Here is a 20004-nt window from a genome sequence, read left to right on the forward strand (position 1 = left end):
AGCGTGAGCTGAATTTCATACAGTTTTGCTATCTTAGAAGGCAGCTGGACTTTGTGGGCAGCCAAAATGAGGCATGGTTGTCTATAAACACTTGATACAATTAACACGTTTATTGTATGTCCTATGCATAAGTCATGTGTTCCTCTAACCAGAGGTACATGGGAGCAGTCCGGTAGAAATATTTTTAGAACTAAAACTGCAGTGGTTTTGAAGGTGACTTTTCTTCTCTTTTTAGGACTTATGTTTTGTAATTAGAGGCTGTTCAGTGCTGCACAGTCTCTGTTATTTCAATATCTGCTACCATGGGGACTGATTTTTTTCATGCTGTTTCACACTTTTAGGTCTCCAAAGTTCTCATTCTAGGATCTGGGGGTCTGTCGATCGGTCAGGCAGGGGAATTTGATTACTCTGGATCCCAGGCTGTGAAAGCCATGAAGGTGAGAGGATACTCTCCAAATAATAATCTAATATAATTTACTTTCTCTTCTTACTGCTAAATATGACCATCCAACTATGGTATCACTGGGGCAGGGAAGCTGGTAAGAATAAATAGCTGTAGGAAAATTTAGACTTTTTTTTTTTTGTTTGTTGGTTGAATGACATGAGTTAACCACTCACAATTAGCTTCCGAAGAGAGACATTCTCAAGGTTTCCATTGCAGTCATCAAGCAGTTTGTTATTTGTGATGTATGACTGGTCACTCCAGGCTTGTCACATTGAATGGAGATGAAGGGGAGGAATATGGTCAGCTACACCTGAGCTGAAATTACTGGAATTTTTGTGATATGCCAAGACACTGCAAGGTAGGCAAATAATAACAACAGCTGAATGGTTGGCTGCTGTTGAGACAGTTATGCAAAAGATTTTGAACCCCTTATCAAGGGAGTTTTTCTGAATGATGTTTATTTTAAATGGGATGAACTTTTAAAAGTTCATATATGCCAAGTTTTGTTTCCAGAATAGATTTGTAATCTTGAAAGGAGTGAATGAAAAGTCATTCCTTTGGATGAATTTTGAATGGTAAACTTATTACCCGGCTTCTGATGTTCCCTTTCTGAAGACTGGAGGGTATTCTGGAGGTAGTATTCTGAAGCAAGCAAAAATGCATGTGTACTTCTGAATGTGCCTGAGAAACACATATTTAAAATGGTGCTTGTGCTGAAGCATCCTGCGTAGTGCGCTCACGTGGTGGGTTTGGGGGTCTAATTTGCTCTGGCTGTTTCACGCTGCAAAACTGCAAAGCACATAGAAAGGATGTTAGGGGAAAAGCTAGGTGTAGAAGCATAGCAGTATTCCTGTGATGGGGTTATTACTGGTAATGTAACAGGTACCTGGCCCCCCTAGTTCAAGTCTAACCTCATGTGAAGAAGCTTGTAGAGGTCTGTCTGACAGATTCAGAGCAGATGTAGCAGCTGCCTTGAGATGAGGTGATGATTGTGAGCAGCTCCGAGACTGTTCTGGCTTCAAGGCCATTCTATTCCTGTGCTGACCCTGGAGTCAGGAACAAAAAAATCCATTACAGTAATCTTAAATATAATCTGGGTTTCGCTGGGTTGGTCCTGGTGTTACAACACATCTTGTATGATATATATTTTTTGTGTGTCCTGTATTGCTATTGCTGGCTACTAGTTCAAACTGGCTATGTCATCAAGAAAACAAGAATGAGTTAGGAGTGGAGGATCCCAGAGTTGGTGCGTTCAGATAATGACCTGAGTTGGAAAGGAGGCATCTCTCTCCCTTTTTTTCTGTTTTGTCCTTCAAACTCAGCTCCAGTTTGTGGAAGAAAGTGGATTTTTTAATGATAAATCTCCCTATCTTGACTTCCTACAGTGCCCTTTCCCTTCCTGTGGCCACCAGCCAGCTGCTCTGATCTGCAAGCTAATCAGCCATTCCAGCAGCTGTGCTTACACTTTCTGACCTTGCCTCTGGCAGAGTGATTTACTGTTGCATGTGAAAGAGGAGGCTTTTGGTCAGTGCCTGCCAAGGGAAAGCTGCAGAGCATGGGTGGGAGAGAACAGGGACAGTTAACAGGAGACAACAGACATTTCTTTCCCTTTAGACTTCTTCCCCCTTTTTTTTTTTTTTTTTGAATAATCAACATTGATTCTCACTGCTGGATGTTCTGATTCATTCTGCTATGTACTGCTGTTCTTTGTAGTCTGTTGGCTGTTGATTCATTATAAGAAGGTGCTGTTGTTGATGTTCAGTCCTATACAGTTAAATAGGTGCCTCTTTTAAAGACTAGAATCTTGTGGAGCTGGAACTTCCCCAGTCAGTGAATTTATATTTGCAAGAATGTTCATCAAAGGCAGGAACATCCTCTGAAGAACAAGACCTAGAAGCATCTGTGAACAACAGACTGGCTTGTGGTCACCCAAAACACCTTCTGGATTACTTGCTGTGGGAATTCTCCCAACTGGTCTGAATACAGGTGGATATTACACAAAAAGAGGAATGAATCCCACTGTTTCAAGTTGTAACAAAGATCTCCAATCAGGATGGGAGGCTGTTGCACAGAGTATTATGTGCTTATAAAAAATTAAAAAGGAAAGGGTTGCAAGGGCAAACAGCATGTGGGTTAAAAAATAAAGTTTTGAACAATTGGGCCAGAAGATGTGATATCACCAAAATGTGTCTCTCTTAGCACAGTGAGCATTAATTCTTTCATTAATTATCTTCCTCATCACTGCTAACTGGGCAGTAAGACGCCTTGCCCCAGATAAGTAGGAAAGAAAGGGCTGAGATGGACATACACCCCAGCTTGTTGGAAAGTGATATACCTCTCCCTCCCCCATTCATTACAACAGAATTTCTGAATACATTTATTAGAGAAGAATGTTTTGGCTAGAGATCTACTCTTTTTACCTTGGTACTACCATGAAAACTACCCAGTTTGGGGCCATTTGTCTAAATCCAAAATATTTTCCGTAAGGATTTTATCTCTTCTTTTGCTCCCCTGTTCCACACATTTCCAAGGGAAGTGTGCTTCAGTGAAAAAAAATCCAATTTTTCATGGGGAAAAAGGGTCAGCAGAGATTTACAGCCAGTCTTTAAGGCAGTATTTTAAATTATCAAAGGAAAGAGAAGAAATATCCAACACCTGAACTGAGCAGTCAAAGCACTTAGTGAGAATCCCACTGCTATCCAGGTGAGCTATATATTTGTTCCCCCAAACCAGTGGGTCAAGAAATCACAAATTTTAAAGAAACACAGAAAAAACCTATGGCATTTTCATCCTTATTGTGAACTGGGGGGAAATGGCAATTTCTGTACTGGTCCCAGCAACACTTCCATAGCATTTCCTCGAGGAATGGCTGACTTGGTCTACCAACCTATTTCCTGTTTCTTTTTACTCTTTTTTTTTTTAGTATCATCAAATTCCTGTTTTTAATGAGAGTCGTCATTGTTGTTTGTTAACCTCCGCAACTTCTATATAGCAAATCTTTCTCTTAAAATGTATTTTGCATCTATAATTAGCATTGTTTGCAAAGGGTTGGTTTGTTTGCAGAAGTTTATTGCCTTACAAGAAGTTGATGGAGATTAGAATGAGTTCCTATAAAAATGAGGCCACAGCCTTTGCACTTCCCAGTCCACCTTTTCAGCAAAGCAGTAATACGTTGTTTTTTGTCTGCTTGCAGTTGATGTGGTTTTTTTAAGCTTGGCCACATTCTGGTCTCATCATTATCAGCAAAACTTGGTTGGCTTCCTCATTACCCACTAATATTATAAAAGTGAGGAGAGTTGATCTGCCCAGCTCTGACTCAGACTTTTCTGTTATTGAGCAAACTGTACTGAAATTTCTGTCTGTAGCCAAAAGAGTAGCAAAACTCCTATTGGTATAGCAGGAAACAGATACACTTTATTATCACTCTATCTCAGTTTCTCATGTGTGACAGAAAAAACAGTGTGAAGTTTTGGCTAACCTTTGTCTTGCTTATAGAGACAGAGATTGTCTTTAGTATGTGCAATATCAAAAAAAAAAAAAGTTATGGGACAAGATTTTTAAAGTGATAACACCAGGAAAATTAAAGCATCTTTTGGAAAGTCAACACAAAAAATGGTATTCTTGTACTGTTACTAGTTGGTACAAAAATCTGAGAACTACCTGAACACCAGTGATCAAAGACCTTCTGCTTGGTGAGAAAAGATTGGGTTTTGATTAATTTTTTTTTCTTTGTCACTTTTAGTCTGGCTTTCAACAGAACACAGACATGATTATGTTGGAGTTTGTTCCTGTCTCCCCTATGTAACTCCTAAATGTGTTAAACAATTTTATCCAAATTTTTGAATCAGGTGGGGAATCTCCATTCTCTCAAGATTCACAGACAGGTACAGGCACGAAAGTAAAGAACTGGTGTTAGCTCAGCCTGGTACAAGATACCAGAAATCCCTTATGGGAGAGTACATAAGGAAACAGGCTTTCTAAATTCTGCTGTTGGTGAATTGCTTGTTGAACTCTATCTCTCCTTGCTGCTGTTGGATCTTCTTCCACGTGTGGCTCGTTTTAATGCAGATTTTCATTTTTCAGGAAGAAAATGTGAAAATTGTCCTGATGAATCCCAATATTGCTTCAGTGCAGACCAATGAGACTGGCTTAAAGCAGGCTGATGCTGTCTACTTCCTCCCCATCACTCCACAGTTTGTCACAGAGGTCATCAAGGTGGAGCGTCCTGATGGATTAATTCTGGGGATGGGTGGCCAGACTGCTCTCAACTGTGGTGAGTACGATACAGGCACCTTGGCACTCCTTGCAGGCTAACTCATGGTTTTTACCACGTGTTCAGCAGACTTTATTTGTGCAGACATGCAAGACCCATGTGCCTGATGTGTTGCCCAGGTTACTAAGGGATACAGGCAGAGATACTGACCATGGGGGAGTGAGTAATTACTAAGCTGTGAACATAACATCTAGTTGCTAGTTTTGATACTTTCATTCATATAGCCTGCTTTTCAGCTTAAGTCTTAGTCATAGTTGGATTGGGGATATTCAGACCACTTTGAGGCAGAGGTCAAAAGGAAAAGTTAGCTTCATTTAGCTTCTTGCAACAGTATCCAACTGCACTGCTTTATTTTGTGTTGCAGATGATGGCCAAGCAGTAACTCTACTAATATTCCAGGCTTCATAGATTCGAGGACAGAAACTTTCATGTTATGGTTCTGAGTTCTAATACTGACAAAGAATAATAAAATTAGCTCTTGATGAGGCCAGACAAGTTGTCAGTTAATCAGATATCTTCTGAATACTTTCTTCTTCATCTACCATCAGTCCTTAAAACTGTGGCTTTGTTTACTCTGCAGGAGTGGAACTCTTCAAGCAAGGAGTCTTGCAGGAGTATGGTGTCAAGGTCCTAGGTACATCAGTTGAATCCATCATGGCTACAGAGGATAGAAAACTTTTTTCCGATAAACTGACTGAGCTAAATGAAAAGATTGCTCCTAGCTTTGCAGTGGAATCGGTAATGAGACGCTTTTGAAGATGTGATTACTATTACGCTAGTCCATTTGAATTATTAGAAAAAAATATTCTAGTTTTGTTGAGTGAAAGCTGAATACAACTGTGGATACTGTAGCTTCTATGCTTTCACCACTGCTCTGCAGTGACTGATTCTGGTTCATCATGATTTAAAAAGAGGGAAATTGCAATTAAGCACTTGGAAAGCATAAGCTAATTTACCTGTTAAGAAAAGTAAATTAGGTTGCGGTGACTTCTGTGCTGCAGCACAAAAATATATAATATTTCAGCGGCTACTTTTTTAAAAAAAAATCTTGCACAAGCCATTTAGACTTAGGATTTCAGGTCCTCAAAACCAGCAATGCTGAAATCCTCTTAGGATGGGAATGTGAAAACAAAAAATTAGTTCAGTGGGAAGGCCTGTTTGAGTTTAGATGTCTTGTTGGAGGGGGTTATTTTGTGCTAAAGTTTGTGAAGACAGACCAGGTAAGGACATTGTCCATGGAAAGTCAGCAAGGAAGTCCATATATAAGTAAGGACAGAAGTCATCTCCTTGAGTCCATATTCCAGTTTTCTGCTGTTTGGCAGAACAAAGAAGCAATGTTACACAGCCAACTTATTCTTTTCATTTTATCTTCAGACAGCTTAGTGTCTCACTGATGGGATTTCCAGTTAACAGTGTAACCAGAAGTGAAGACTTTATTCAGCTTAATTGTTATCATATCTCTGAAATGTATTCCCCTCTCCTTTAAGATTGAAGATGCTCTGAAGGCAGCTGAAAAGATTAGCTACCCAGTCATGATACGTTCTGCTTATGCCCTTGGTGGTCTGGGGTCAGGCATATGTCCTGATGAGGAAAGTTTGCTGGACCTTGGTACAAAGGTACGTCTGCAATTGCAAGCACTGGGAATAGAGCTGAACATCTGATTTTCTTAGATATTCTTCTACACAGACACTGGAATCATACATACCCTACCTTTCATCTTATCTGTAAAATGTCATTCTGATTCTTTCTAATGCCCACTTTTTGTAATTCCTACTGATGTGGGTAATGAAAATGGTTAAATGACAGATCTATTAAATTCATGAGAAACAAGTCATAAGTCGAGCAAGTGTTTCAGCAATTTTGGTCTGAAAAGAAACATAGTGGACTATACTCGCCCACTTTCTTGAGTAAGTGGCACATGAAAGATGTCAAGGAAATTGAAACATTTGAAATGCTGAGTGATAATGTAGTATCAGGGACAGAAGATCTGGGAGGCTTGTGCCTCTATTGCATTTCTGTCTAAAGAAGAGTTTTCTTCTAGGTCAGAACCTCTTCTAGAGATTTAATAGGATGACACTTAATAATATAGCCAGGGACAGCAGGTGGATGTCAAAAAGAGACTGCTCTTTTTCTGTAGAAAATTTAGGATTGTTTTTTATAAATTTGCTGTGAAAAGTAAACAGATAATTGTGGAAAACAAACAAAAGCTTTCTTCCTTGGAAAAAATGCAGAGTTTTAGGAAATAAGTCTCTATCAGTTGACCTCTAAAATTCTTGGGTTTGTCTTTTTCTGATTTGCTAAACCTTTTATTCTTTCATGTATCTCTAGAAAGAAATACTGCTGTGCCAGTAAGAGATGTTTGTGAAAATGACATTTTGTATTCCTCCACACTGCTTTCATGCAAATAGACTTGGGTCCAGTGTGCTTAGTGCTGAACAAACATCTGCTCGGGCAGTGTCTGTTGCAGGGAGGCTCAGTGGACAGGACTGACAAATGCAGGAGGAGGCAGTGAGTGCAGTAACCTCATCTTACAGATTGATGTCTGAGGTTGGAAACACTTTGCTTGCCCAAGCTCATGCAGAATTCACCCAGATCTGTAGCAGTTCTGTGAACTAGATTTTCAGACACTGGTCTCTGAATTGTATATAATTCAGATAACCGAACACCTATGGGTTCGAGTAATCTGGCCTTGAGTTCATGTCTCCTGACTCTCCTCATTTTGAGTGACAGAAGGCAATAGACAGTAACACAGGAGCAGGGTAGATTGTTTTACAAGTGTGGTTAGGTATTCCCACTACATCACTTGCAAATTCAGTGCCTGCTTAGGCCGGATGTGAAGTGCCACTCCTCAAACTATTTTTTTCTTTTTTTTTGTCTTTGCGAGTTTGGCAACTGAGCTAAGGGCAACATTTGAATAACAGCTTGAGTTAAATACAGAGGGGACCAGACTGAAGACTGATTCATGGGCAACATTAAAACAAGAAGCTTTGCTAAAGGTTGGATTGATAATGTGCCCGTTACTTTCTAGGATTTTAAGTGAGAATTGATTAATGTTTTTTATCTGCTAATATTAAGGCCATTTATTCACTTAAATTATGCTCATTTACCAACAAACTGTATTTTTCATTTTTGTCTCTTCTGCTGAGGGGTGCTTTCAAGATCAAGTTTAAGAATAAATCACGAATCTTGCCTCTGGTTAGTATGCCAATGATAAGCAGCATTATTAGTGCTATTAATTACGTAGTTTGCTGGCACCCACACTTCTCATCACTTAGTCATTTAGCTTTCTGCAGAGTTCTCCTATTGAAGTCTGTGAGGCTACCCACATACACAAACAAAAGCATGTGTCTGTTGCATGATTGAAGCCTTAGATATTTTTATATTCGTCTTTTTTTTTTATATGACTTTGCAAGCTCACATGCTCTTTTCTCCCATCAGATCACATAAATATTTTCTTGCCTTTCAAATGAAGCTAATTCTTTTTTTTTTTTTTTCAAAAAAACAAAAAAAGAGAAATATAGAGTGCTCGTCATTGATGCTATGAACTTTGCTTATCTTCATCTTTCAATTTTCATGTTTGTCTGGGATGTCTGGAGATACATCTCAGAAGTCTTAAATATGGGAACATTTTATAATAAGGTTCTCTTTCTTGCTGTTCATTTTCCCTAACATATTCCCAGGCATTTGCAATGACTAACCAAATTCTGGTGGAAAAGTCAGTTGTTGGCTGGAAGGAGATAGAGTATGAAGTTGTGAGAGATGCTGCTGATAACTGTATTGCTGTCTGCAATATGGAAAACATTGATGCTATGGGAGTCCACACAGGTAGGTTTGGGCACAGGGTGACTCACTGGAAATGGCTCATCAACTTTTTTATGCAGTACCCTTCTGCCTGCTGTTACTGACATAGTTTTGCGATTCATGAAGTGGGCTCTAGAAATACTCTTCAGATCTTGGATGGAGCCAGTTAGGGAGTGAAACATACTGTTAGGCTAAACCTACCCCGATGATCCCATTTTCCGTAAGATTGCCTGGCCTTTCCAACTCTGAGCCTCTAACTGTCTGTGCTACTCATCAACTGTTGTATCCACAGGTTTGAATGTCCATAGTAACTTCACTATTGGCAATGGGTTAGTAAAGAAAGTGACCTGTGTGGCTAGAATTTACTGCTGCTGAACTGTTTCTCATTTTCCTTCTCTGCTACCTTGTGACAAACAGGGGATTCTGTTGTAGTGGCTCCAAGCCAGACACTCTCTAATGAGGAATTTCAGATGCTGAGGGATCGTGCCATCAAAGTTGTCCGACATTTGGGCATTGTGGGAGAGTGTAATATCCAGTTTGCTCTGCATCCAACTTCCCTGGAGTACTACATCATTGAAGTTAATGCCAGACTCTCGAGAAGTTCAGCTTTGGCATCCAAGGCAACAGGGTAAGATTATTTAAAATAAACAAACCACCACAGAACAAACAAGTGAACAAACAAAAACTGAGGGGGGAAGAACAGAAAAAGAGAATTTTACAGTAAGGGACTTGGTTTAGTGTATTATTTAAATATGTGACAGCTGCAAGGAAGAAGAGTTCCTGCATCTGCTCTCCATGCAGTTAAGACAAGGAGGTGCAGGCTTAATTTGCAGCAAGGAAGACTGAAGTTGGCTGTTAGGAAGAGCTCTGCATGGGAAGCTTCTAAGAACAGTTCTTGTCAGCATCTGCTAGGATTGACCCTTGGAGAGACGATCCTGCTGGGAGATGGAAGAAGGGGTTAGTGAGCCCTCCAGGTCTATTCCAGCCTGACGGTGCTGTTACTACAAATGGAAAAACTCCCAGGAGATGTGTGTGGAGGAGCCTAATAGCTGTCCTTACAAAGCATATCCACTGTATCCATATGTTGGCTGCAAATCATCTCTGGGACCCGGAGGACACAATTATTAATGAGCTGTCTGTCAGACTGATGCAAATGGTATTGCTAGCTGCCTTTGTTTTGTTGGCTAATCATAAACTAATCAAGATAAGGATGGTCAGAGCAGGCTGTTTAAAAATTGGCTTCTTAATTGCACTTTGCAGATGCTGTTGAGAGGCACAAATTAATCTCTAATTTGCAGTTCTCAACAACTCTTGTGGTTGTTGAAGTGCCATAGAAGTCTGGAGATAAGCCATGATGTTGGACAGTGGGTGTTTGATTGTTTTCTTTTTGGATGACAGACTTAGAGCAAAACATCTGTTTATGTGGTTTCACTGTGGGTGTGACACATATTTAAAATGGTGGCTTTGCAGATAATAAAGCAAGTCCTGGATCTAGGTAGGTACCTCTATAATGTGTTGGGGCAGGAAGCTAGACAGGCCCTGCTGTGCTTGAGCACAGTAACCTCCTATTGTGTTGAGGAGGAAGAAACACCTCACATCTGTTTAATTTGATCCAGTCCTGGGATTTGCAGAAGCAAAGTACTTCCCACTCTACCATTCTCTACCTTTCCTCTATGGCAGGTATCCATTAGCATTCATTGCTGCCAAAATTGCCTTGGGTATACCCTTGCCAGAAATCAAGAACGTGGTGTCAGGAAAAACCTCTGCCTGCTTTGAGCCCAGCCTGGATTACATTGTTACCAAGATACCCCGCTGGGATTTGGACCGTTTTCAGCATATGTCCAACCGGATTGGAAGCTCCATGAAGAGTGTGGGAGAGGTGAGTGCAAGACTCTCCCCTTCTATCCCACTGCTTAGGAAAGTCATTTCTTTTTCCTAGAAACTCTCAGAATATCTATCGTCTTTGGGGACCTAATGGCTTTTGAGGATATTTATTCAGCTCAAATGATTTTTATCCAGTACTGCAATTAATTGAAATGAGTTAGGAGTGTGTAATCTTTGATATCACAGTGTGGATTCATAAATGATTTGACTCTTAAGGGAAGAGACCCACTTTGGATCACCTGAGGCTGACTTCATTCTTAACACTCACTACAGGACTCCTAGAGTTTCTTTTTGTTTGGGGTTCTGTAGTGGTAGTTAATTAGAGTATAACTTCAAGAGTTGAATTCTGTTAAGATTTTCAGTGATGCTGATAAGCTACAGCTCTCAGTTGTTCCCATAGTAATTTGTACACTCTGTTAAACTCGTATGCCAAATCTCAACCTACTTCTGCTCTTGAAATCCAAACACAACCTGTAATCTTGCTCTGAAGTTTTGGTTTCTCTTAGTGATTGAGTCTCTTATATCTGAAACATGACAGTGTGACTTTTAAACCCTGATTTTAAGGTATCTGGGACAATAACAGAATGTTTTAAAAGGGGAGAAGTGAAGCAAAATGGGTAAATTATCCACTTAATTATGTATCAGCTACCAAATCAAAGTAATTAATTGTGTATTTTTTCAGTTGCCTTTTTTTCTTAATGTGCTTCAAGTAGCTATTTTATTAAATTATTTTAACACAGGAGACCTTCCTAGCATCAATTCTACCTTGCTGAGACAACAAGCCTTCATCAGAACTGGAAGGATTACTTAGAACTTGATTTTCCAGTAGTAGTTTTGGCTTTTAATGGCAAAGAGGGTGGTTTGTTTGTTTTGTTTTGTTTTCAGTGAGTTGATACTTACTGATATTACCCCTCTCTGCTTAGGGTTTTTTGGACTGTTCTCTAGAGCTGGGGTTCCTAAATACAGTTGCCTTGTCCACCATCAGCTGTAAACGCTTCTGGCCATACACATTTGCAGGTGGAAATATCAAGTCCTTCCAGTGGTCATATATCACAAAAGCAGAACTGCATGAACCCCCTGTCTTCTCAAGGCAGAAAGCTGGGTAAAGGGAGGGGAGAGACACAGGAAAAGTCAGTGCTCCACTTGTGCAGGTCTATGACTGCTGGGGGTGAAAGGGATGGAAAAGATTAAGAGATACAGTTTGCAGCTGGTAGAGATACTCAGCAAAAAGGTTAGTCTTCAGGACCTGTGAGTAGGAGAGGGTGTCTTTGAAGCAAAGAGCTTCTTGCTATTGTGTCTCTATTAGTATGGCACAATTGTCTCCCTAGCCCTGAACTTGAAGCCAGATCGCAGCACCTGCTGTATTTTTATTAATTGAACAGTCTGGCCTGGTCTGTTTTTTCCTGAGCTCTGTTGTGCTGGGTAGTGGGCCTGGAGCTGTGAGAAAAGAGAAAACAATGTTATTTTTTTCTTTGACGTTTTTCAACATTGTGTTTGAGAAGATTTTTATGCTGTTAGGGTTTCACTGCACTGGGAAATAAAAATGTTGAAATTTGAGAAAGGGCTCTGTTACCTCACAGATTTCCACAGAGAAAGGCTTGTTTTCTTATTACATGTGATGTCAAGATTGAAGGAGGGAAACCCCAGTGCTGCTATACCAATGAGGAGTAATCCTTTAAGAGAGCCCTCACAGGGGAGAGTCACTGTTAAATGTAATTTAAAGAAGAGGAGCAGATTTCTTCTGAACCTTAGAATTCCCACTGTGAGTTTCTATCTCTAACAGGTTGTTAAACAGAAATATCCTTCTATATTACTACACCCATGCTGCTGCATAATGCTTCCCTCTACTAAAGTGCTTCAAAGCAGTTTATAGAGGAGAGCAGTGACAGATAGGGAGACAAAAGCAGAAAGCAGTCGCTTGTCTGAAACTCCCTGTTGATAATACTGGCTGAGTAAGGCCTAGGAGTGGGACTCCCAAGGCTCAGTCAGCTGTGGGTGTCTTAAAGCCAGCAGGACTGTCTTAGGGAGGAGGTCCAAAGGCTGTAATCTTTCTGTATGTCTATCTTCATGGTTTAAATTTGCACTCCTCTGTTATTCAGGGGATAGCTGGGCAGCAGCTCACTGTAGCTAATGTGGAAGTGCTCTCCATTACAGGTCATGGCTATTGGACGCACTTTTGAAGAGAGCTTCCAAAAGGCCCTGAGAATGTGTCACCCATCTGTAGATGGCTTCACTTCACATCTGCCCATGAATAAAGCCTGGCCAGCCAACGCAGATCTCCAGAAGGAGCTCTCTGAGCCGTCCAGCACTCGGATATATGCAATAGCCAAGGTAACAAAAGATAGAAAGCCCTTGACCTACATCCTTTGAATTGTAGCTACCAGATTGGGTCAGCTGAGGTGACAGATTCTTCACCCACTTGCTTCCCGGTGTCAAGCAGACTGAGACCACCTTGTGTAGGATCTTTCCTGTTGAAGTACAGATATTCTCTATCTCATTTAGTTTCCTCTGCAGAACATAACAGCTGGGTGAGTATATGACTTTAATTTTTCCTGCAGACATCTGTATTTTCCTGCATCTTCTGTATTCAGGTAATGTGTTTGCCTTTTGGACAATCTTAGCCAATGCTCATTGCATTCAGCAGCAGGTTCATTCCTATGTCCTGAAACTTCAGTTTGTAGGTGAGTGTTGGTGGGGACCTGGATCACTTTCCTTTGCTTGTTCCTATAATATAGGTGTTTGCTAAATATTGGCTAACATTCAGTCCTGATTTACACTAGTGAAAGCGTCAGTCAAAGTTGGTCAGTTTTGCAGATTACTGTTAATTTATAGGAAGGGAGGAAGGAAAGAATGAAGATCCTTTTGAGAACTGAAACAAAGCATGATAAAGAATTGCAAGCTGAAGTCTGTGGGAGCACTGTCTTTTTGCAATTGGTGCATTGATATGGGCTTGTAACTAGAAAAAATTAAAACTCTGTTAAATGTAGCATACAGGAAATCCCCTGTTCTTTGAAATAGGCTCAACTTCCCCTAGCATTCTTTTAACCTCTCTGCTGTCACACAGGGCAAATCATTTCATCTTTCAAGGTGTCTGGGTAATGGGGGGTGTTATTGTAAGGGAAATTAGGGTGTGAAATTATTTCTTCCTTCAGCTCCATGGTGTTTGCCTGTGTATATCACGTGGTAAATGTGGTGTTAGTTACTTTACAAGGTGGGTGCACTTCGACACTTTGGTTTTGCTGCAGCTATCTTGTTCATCTGTTCATACCCTCTATGAAAAGGAAGGGACAGCTGTCATTTATAGCTCATACTTACCTGTTGGGGTTTTTTTAAGATTGTAAACCTTCCCGGCGGGGAACACCAGTTACTATTTTTTGTACACCTGAGGTTGTGTGGTGGAGTCTTTAAGCCCTTTGTGCTCATGTGTAGATAGATCTCGTTACATCCTTCACATAAATGTGAGGACCTGAGGTTGTGCTGTATTTGTAAAAATGTTTTCACATAGCTGCTCTTTTTATAAATGGCCTGAACAAAAAGCACAAGATGTTCTATAAATGCATGGCTTGTCCAGCTGTTGACTCTCTCATTTCAAGCTGGGGAAATGCGTGTCTTCATAAATGTAGAACATCCTTCAGCAGCTGTGCTTGGTCTTTATTATAGCTTTCTCTACTGACGGAGAGAAAAATCTTGCTTCTTGTTTCTCTGAGTGGCTCAGAGAGCTTTTGTGAAAGGCTAATCTTAGCCCCATGTTAACACAGGGGATCTGGGGAGATAAAGGTGAGTTTGGGCCCCACTGAACACTCTGGGTGTTCCCAGCTGGTGACATTTTCTCTGGGAGCCGTTGAAAAAAGCAAGATCAAAGTCTTAATCCCTCCCTATAAAGAGCTGCCTCTGCCTGACACAGTGCACTAATTCATCCCTGTTAATAACTGAGGCAAGCAATATCAGTAAGAGGTACTTCTGGCAGCTGGGGCTGCCTGCCTGGAAATCCCTTTCCAGCTTGCTGACATTTAAAAGCCAACAGTTAGTCCCCATTAGCCGTCAGCTTTGAAACAGGATGGAGCTTCATTGCTTGTCTTCTCCTCCCCCATAAGCCCCACTAGTCAGTTCTCCAAGGCTTTTTACTTTTTCTCTCTCCTTTGTCTGTTGGATGATGAAAACAGTAACTGTTCAGGTGAAAGGAAAGGGAGTTCAGCTGCCATTCAGAGCTATTGCTGTTGTAATGGGACTCCCCGTTACAATGTAAAAGAAGGCACTAGAAAAGAGGCTGAAACAGGTGAGTCTTGTTCCTTGGCCAGAGTGGCCGAGTGCTGCCAGGATGTAACTGCCTGATGAGCAGGGCTGCTCAGGTTGTATCAGATCTTTTCTGGGCCCTCTTAAGGTTGTGTACAGGTAGCCGCAGAAGACTTATGCTGTGGATTTGATCCATACTCTGTTTCAAACCAGGGCCCTGATCTCCTAGTGGTCCACACTACAGACATGTTAGTTTGCACTTGTGCTCCTGTCCACAGGCAGCTAAACACTTTCTTTGAAAGGGTGAAGAGCAGGGATGGGACTGAAGGAACAAGGGTGCCAGCCCTAGAGACAGCACAGGCAGCTGAGCTGCCCTGTGTTGCTTGGCCTGGAGACCAGGCTTACTCCCTGACTTGCAGCGTGAAGGCGGTCCTATAACCCCCTTGGTGTCTCAGCATGGGGCCAATGTCTACCGGATGAGATGCTCTTGAAGGTGAGCAGGGCTCTAAAGTCCTGCTGTGGCTCCCTCCCCCTTCTTCCACAGTGTGTTTAGGCTGTACTCTTTCATGTAGGTTTGAATAGAGTAAAGCCATCTGAGTGCTGTCAAGGGCTGCTGATCAAATCCTACAGGGATTTTCTGCCTGGAAACCTGATTTGCCCCTGTAGTGTGGTGATTTGGGAGCAAGAACTGTCTACAAACTCGTTCCTCTCTCCCAGTCTCCAGATTAATGCCACAGGGGTGAAGATGATTTATTTTCTCTGCGCCTCATCTCATTAAGGAGGAGAAGGCATTTGTTTTTTTTTCAGTTTCCCTTGAAGATCCCCAGGACTTTTAAATAAAATGTCCTAAGCAGATTAAGTGTATGTGGTCATGCTACCTCTGTGTGTATGTGTGGCTCAGGGACCACTGACTGAAGGTTGGAGATCTTAAAGACATGCAAGTCTGCACATGTTTTGTGAAAACAGATGGGCAGAAGAAAGACCAGCTCACGTCTCTCTAATGTGACAGTGTGACCTTACCCTCCGAGCACTAAGGGATCAGGATGAGAGGGGTCCCCTATCAGTTGCCTCATACCAGTATGAATACTCAGAAATGTGTGAGAAGCCCGGCCCTGTTATTGCCAGTGCTCAGGGACTGCTGTGGTGGCCCCAGGCTTCTCTTTGCAAGCATTTGGAAGAGCAGTGGCTGTTGGGGTGTCAAGTGCTAGCTGAAGGTTCGGTGTGTAAGTGACTGGTTACTCTAAAGGAGCAAAATGTGCAGTAGAGATTTTCACTGCTGCTTGTGAGCAAGCAGGATATTCAAGTCAGCAGCTTATTACTTCTCAGGACAAGAGAATAATTGTGAGAGGGAGAGCAAGGCGAGTTGCCTGAAATCCTTTGGAAAAGGCATAAGGTGGTGTCAGTATTTTGCAGTGCCTGATGAGAGCTGTTACCCATCCCTTGTCCGTGTGGGTGGTGCCTTCTTGGAGCCGCAGCACTGAAGTGACCTGTGCATTTCTCTCAGCTGGCGTAAAGGCTGTACATCACAGTGCTGAAGCAAGCGGTGACAGTACAATGTTGTGTCCGCAGCTTGATAACTCAGAGGAATAATGTTGGGGTGCAGTGGGCCAAGCTTATTCCTGGATTAATGCTGGACTTTTCTTCAGTGGCATTGCTCTGGCTTTGTTCCAGGGATGCTGCCCTGCAAGAAAACAATTAAGCATGGCAACAAATTAATGAGCCTGATTACTTCAGCTCAGCAAAAATACCATGCTGGTATTATCATTATGGTTGATTATAGTTGTTTTATCAGGGGAGTTGTAACTGTACACCACTGGTGAGACCCAGGAAGTACCAGTGATAGAAGAAACAACTGTGTCATAATTGGGGGCTCTCTAACATATTCATCTGAGATTTTTTTTTAGTACTGCAGTGTCCTGTAGTCCATTGTGTTATGAATAATAGCTCTGTGGGTTTCATTTTTACCCCATGGTTGCAAATAGTTGGATAAAAATAATAAAAAAAAAGTAGCCCCAGCAAGATAATGTAGGGGAATTTTAATGACCTTAACATTAGCTTGAGGTACAGTAAGAGAAGCTAGAGTTACGTGTAGCTGCAAAGTCTCACCCAGGACTGGACTTCCTGTTTCTTCAGAGGTATTACAAGGCCACATGCTTTGATTCAGCCTTGTATTTCAAGGGTAAATCAAGATTTATGCTCCAAAGCAAAGAGTTCCTCCACAGCTGAGAATCAGGACCTTCCTGTTTAACATTTGCAGCTAGGAGGTTGGCAGTGGGTCTGAGATTTAGGCAATTTGAGGTGGTAAGGGGTGCAGATGGAGGAGTGAGAACTGCAGGCTGAATATACCTCACTGTAGTTAGCTAAGGCACATACTCAGTGGCCACCAATCCTTGTTGCCATCAGTTTAAGCCTGGTTGCTGGGTCTGTAAAAAGTAAATTATCTCTCTCTTGCTCCAACAGAACCCAGCTTTTGGTACCAAAACAGATACAAAAGTGACTGGTGCTTTCTGACACTGATTGAGGGGCACATTTTCTGTTGCTGAGAGATACAGGATCCTGTCTCAAAGATGAACCTTTGATTTGTCCAGTATACTCTACATTTTATGTCTTTACATAGTTGCTGCTACCTATTTGCAGACTAAATCTGTATTTGTGAAGTATGTATCAAAAGGTCTGTGTGAAGTATGTATTAAAGGGTCTGTTTGGTGCTGTCCTCTTTTTGGCAGGCTTTGCATAATGAAGTCCCTGTGGATGTTATTCACAAACTCACAGCCATTGACAAGTGGTTCCTGTATAAGATGCACAGCATTGTGAACATGGAGAAGATCCTGAAGGAAGTGGACAGGTAAGAAAAAACAGCAGTCTTGTCCTAGGATGCAATGGTCCTTCTGGTGATCCTTCTGCTGGGAAACATGTGATAGACCCTGAGCACAGATGCAGCCAGTGCTAAGATGTTTATTTCAGTGCTGAGAGCAAGCAGTGTTGTCTTAAAACCCAGTTCACTGCCTCACTGGGACAGAGGAAATTTCTGAGAACAGTCTTTTTGGTCAGAGAATTTCTTTGAGTGTTTAAGCATCATGGCTGTTCTTGGGGATCATGGAAGTTCCAGTTTATTTTGGAAAATCCTTCCTGTGTCTTTGAGGCTAAGGCTGTGAATGTGGATGGCCTGCAATGAGTAACAGCAGGCTGCACTTTTGTACCTAGGACAGAATTAGCCTTCAAATACAGGACTTGTCCTGACTTACTACACCTGAGGGCCAAATACACAGCATTTTTTCCAGCCTGGCCAATTGATTTTTAAGCTTTTCTGCCTTGCTGTCTGTGATCACGCAGTATGTGTTGCTTTTGTACTGCACTTTCAAACATCTATAATTCCAGACATATTTAAATATAAATCTTCTTCTTTCTTCAAGAAAAATGACCATATAAAACCAAGCAGGAAAGAGAGCAGTAAATTAAAGCGCTGGGCCGTATTTCAGTTCCAACCTCATGCTGACTTGAGCTTTCCCTTCATGGTTTACGAGGTTGGGAGAACCTCCTTGCTGAGTTATTGGCTGTATGTTGGCCGCTTTTTCTGCTTCAGGTACCCGTTGTGCTAAACACATTTCACCACATGATGGCACTGGGAGCGCACTGTAACCAGTACGTCGCTATGGTGCTGGTTAGTTCATCTGCTGTGATTTCTGCTTCTTTGATCAGCTGCACGGTTTTAATTGAGCAGCCCGTGCTCTCCCTTGCCCCCCGGAACAAGCTGGATCTGGAGCTAAACAAAAATAAATGTGGAGGGAGATGTCGGAGTAGCTTGATTATTTACAGAAATCTATTGTTTGGCTGCACAAGTTTTTGCCCTCTAACATCCGTGTCATGTTGAATTTGTCTCAAGTGCCTTAAATATATCTACATGCAGCTGCTGAGGAAGAAAAACAATATATCCAGAATCAGTTTTATTTCCTTGCTGTTGGGTTGGCGTACTCTAGAATAATGCACTTGGAACCCCAGAGGCTGGCCCCATCCTCAGCTGCTATAAATCCAGTCTCACTCCACAGAGGCTAATCAGGCCGAACTTTCCTATATCGCTGAGGTTGCTTTCTCTTTCTCTGATGTGGGTGGCAGGTGATAATATTACTAGTAGGCAATCAGTAGCTGGTAGCATCCCACAAAGTTTTTCATCCTTTTGATGAGTAGGCAGCAAACTGTGTAGCTGGCCTGCTACAGCAAGCCCTTTTGCAGCATCCAACCTTGCATTTGTATCATACACAATCAATGTTGTGTTCCTTGTAAGTGGATTCGTGCAATTCAACTCAGATTGCAGGTGGTATAAATTAACTTAGTCTCATTTGCTGGTCAATGCGGTATTTAACTCCGGTGTCCTTGTTCAAATCTTCCGAAGGAAACTCTTGTAACTCACAATCTGCATTGGACAGAGAGGACGGACGCTCTGGCTGCATTATGTTGAAGGCACATTGGCACAAAGGCAAAGAGTCAGGGAAAAACACTTCTGACCCAAACTAAGACACTGGTCCAGTGAGCCACATCAGGAAATACATCTCTGCAACAGCCAAGGGAAAGCTAATTGAGTGGTGCAAATGAGACTTGGCACACATGTGCTCTTCCTGCAGCCAGCTGTTTCCAGTCTCCAGTGTGCCTGGCATGAGTTTTACCTGTGCTACAGGATTATTTCCGATTGAAAAGAATGGGCTGTGACACAGTCATTGCTTTAAATCTTTCTCTTGTTGAAATACAGTTGCCAGAACCAGAAGTAGTTGCCCTGTTCCCAGGCACTGTTGCTGGTTACAAGCTTGCTCTCTGTTGGGTGAAATCCATCCATCCCTTTTTCCTCTTCATTGGTTTGGGGGTTCTTTGCAATGAGGTTTTGGATGCAGTTGGAGTAACATCTCTGGCAAGAATCTTGATTTGGGCCCTGCAGAGCTATTGCAGAGGCCGGTAACAAGGAGATGATCACTGCCAAGAGGAAATTTAGAGCTAGAACAAATGGATATGACAGACAGATGGCGAAGGGGGATCAGAGGCAGGTGGAGGCCTTTGTGAGCAGTTAAGCAAGCAGCATTCACATACTGCATGCTGCCTTGCATCCTCACCACGTGGAGTGATTCAGAGGTGAGCAGAAGGCCTTACCAATTTGTGCAGGGAATCTGTTTCCATCCATGGAAGTTGTATGGGATAATGTTATGGGGGGAAAAAACCTTTCTGACATATAAATATTTGTCCATTCACAGTGGTGTACAGGCAAGGAGATAGGAAAGACTGGGAAGGGCACCCTCTGCCCCGTTTACTTTTGTCCCTGTGAACTTCTTTCCAAAGAATATTGGGCCTGGTGCTGCTGAAACTGTATAGTTCTTGTCAGGCT

At 41.9% G+C, this 20004-nt stretch overlaps 1 protein-coding gene across 1 annotated transcript in view; it reads left to right on the forward strand.

Moving 5' to 3' along the window:
• CPS1 (carbamoyl-phosphate synthase 1) overlaps window positions 1–20004 on the forward strand; it is a gene marked incomplete at its 3' end in the record, with an annotated part of 97636 nt that overhangs the window by 31381 nt on the left and 46251 nt on the right. The window contains exons 13-21 of the mRNA XM_082483563.1: window positions 342–437; window positions 4529–4718; window positions 5299–5456; window positions 6206–6334; window positions 8399–8543; window positions 8937–9147; window positions 10200–10398; window positions 12558–12734; window positions 17363–17481. Coding sequence (XP_082339689.1) covers window positions 342–437; window positions 4529–4718; window positions 5299–5456; window positions 6206–6334; window positions 8399–8543; window positions 8937–9147; window positions 10200–10398; window positions 12558–12734; window positions 17363–17481 — 1424 coding nt within the window. The remainder of the gene's footprint in view (window positions 1–341; window positions 438–4528; window positions 4719–5298; window positions 5457–6205; window positions 6335–8398; window positions 8544–8936; window positions 9148–10199; window positions 10399–12557; window positions 12735–17362; window positions 17482–20004) is intronic.

The sequence above is a fragment of the Vanellus vanellus genome (assembly GCF_965231255.1).
Source record: "Vanellus vanellus genome assembly, chromosome: 5".
Lineage (NCBI taxonomy): Eukaryota > Metazoa > Chordata > Aves > Charadriiformes > Charadriidae > Vanellus > Vanellus vanellus.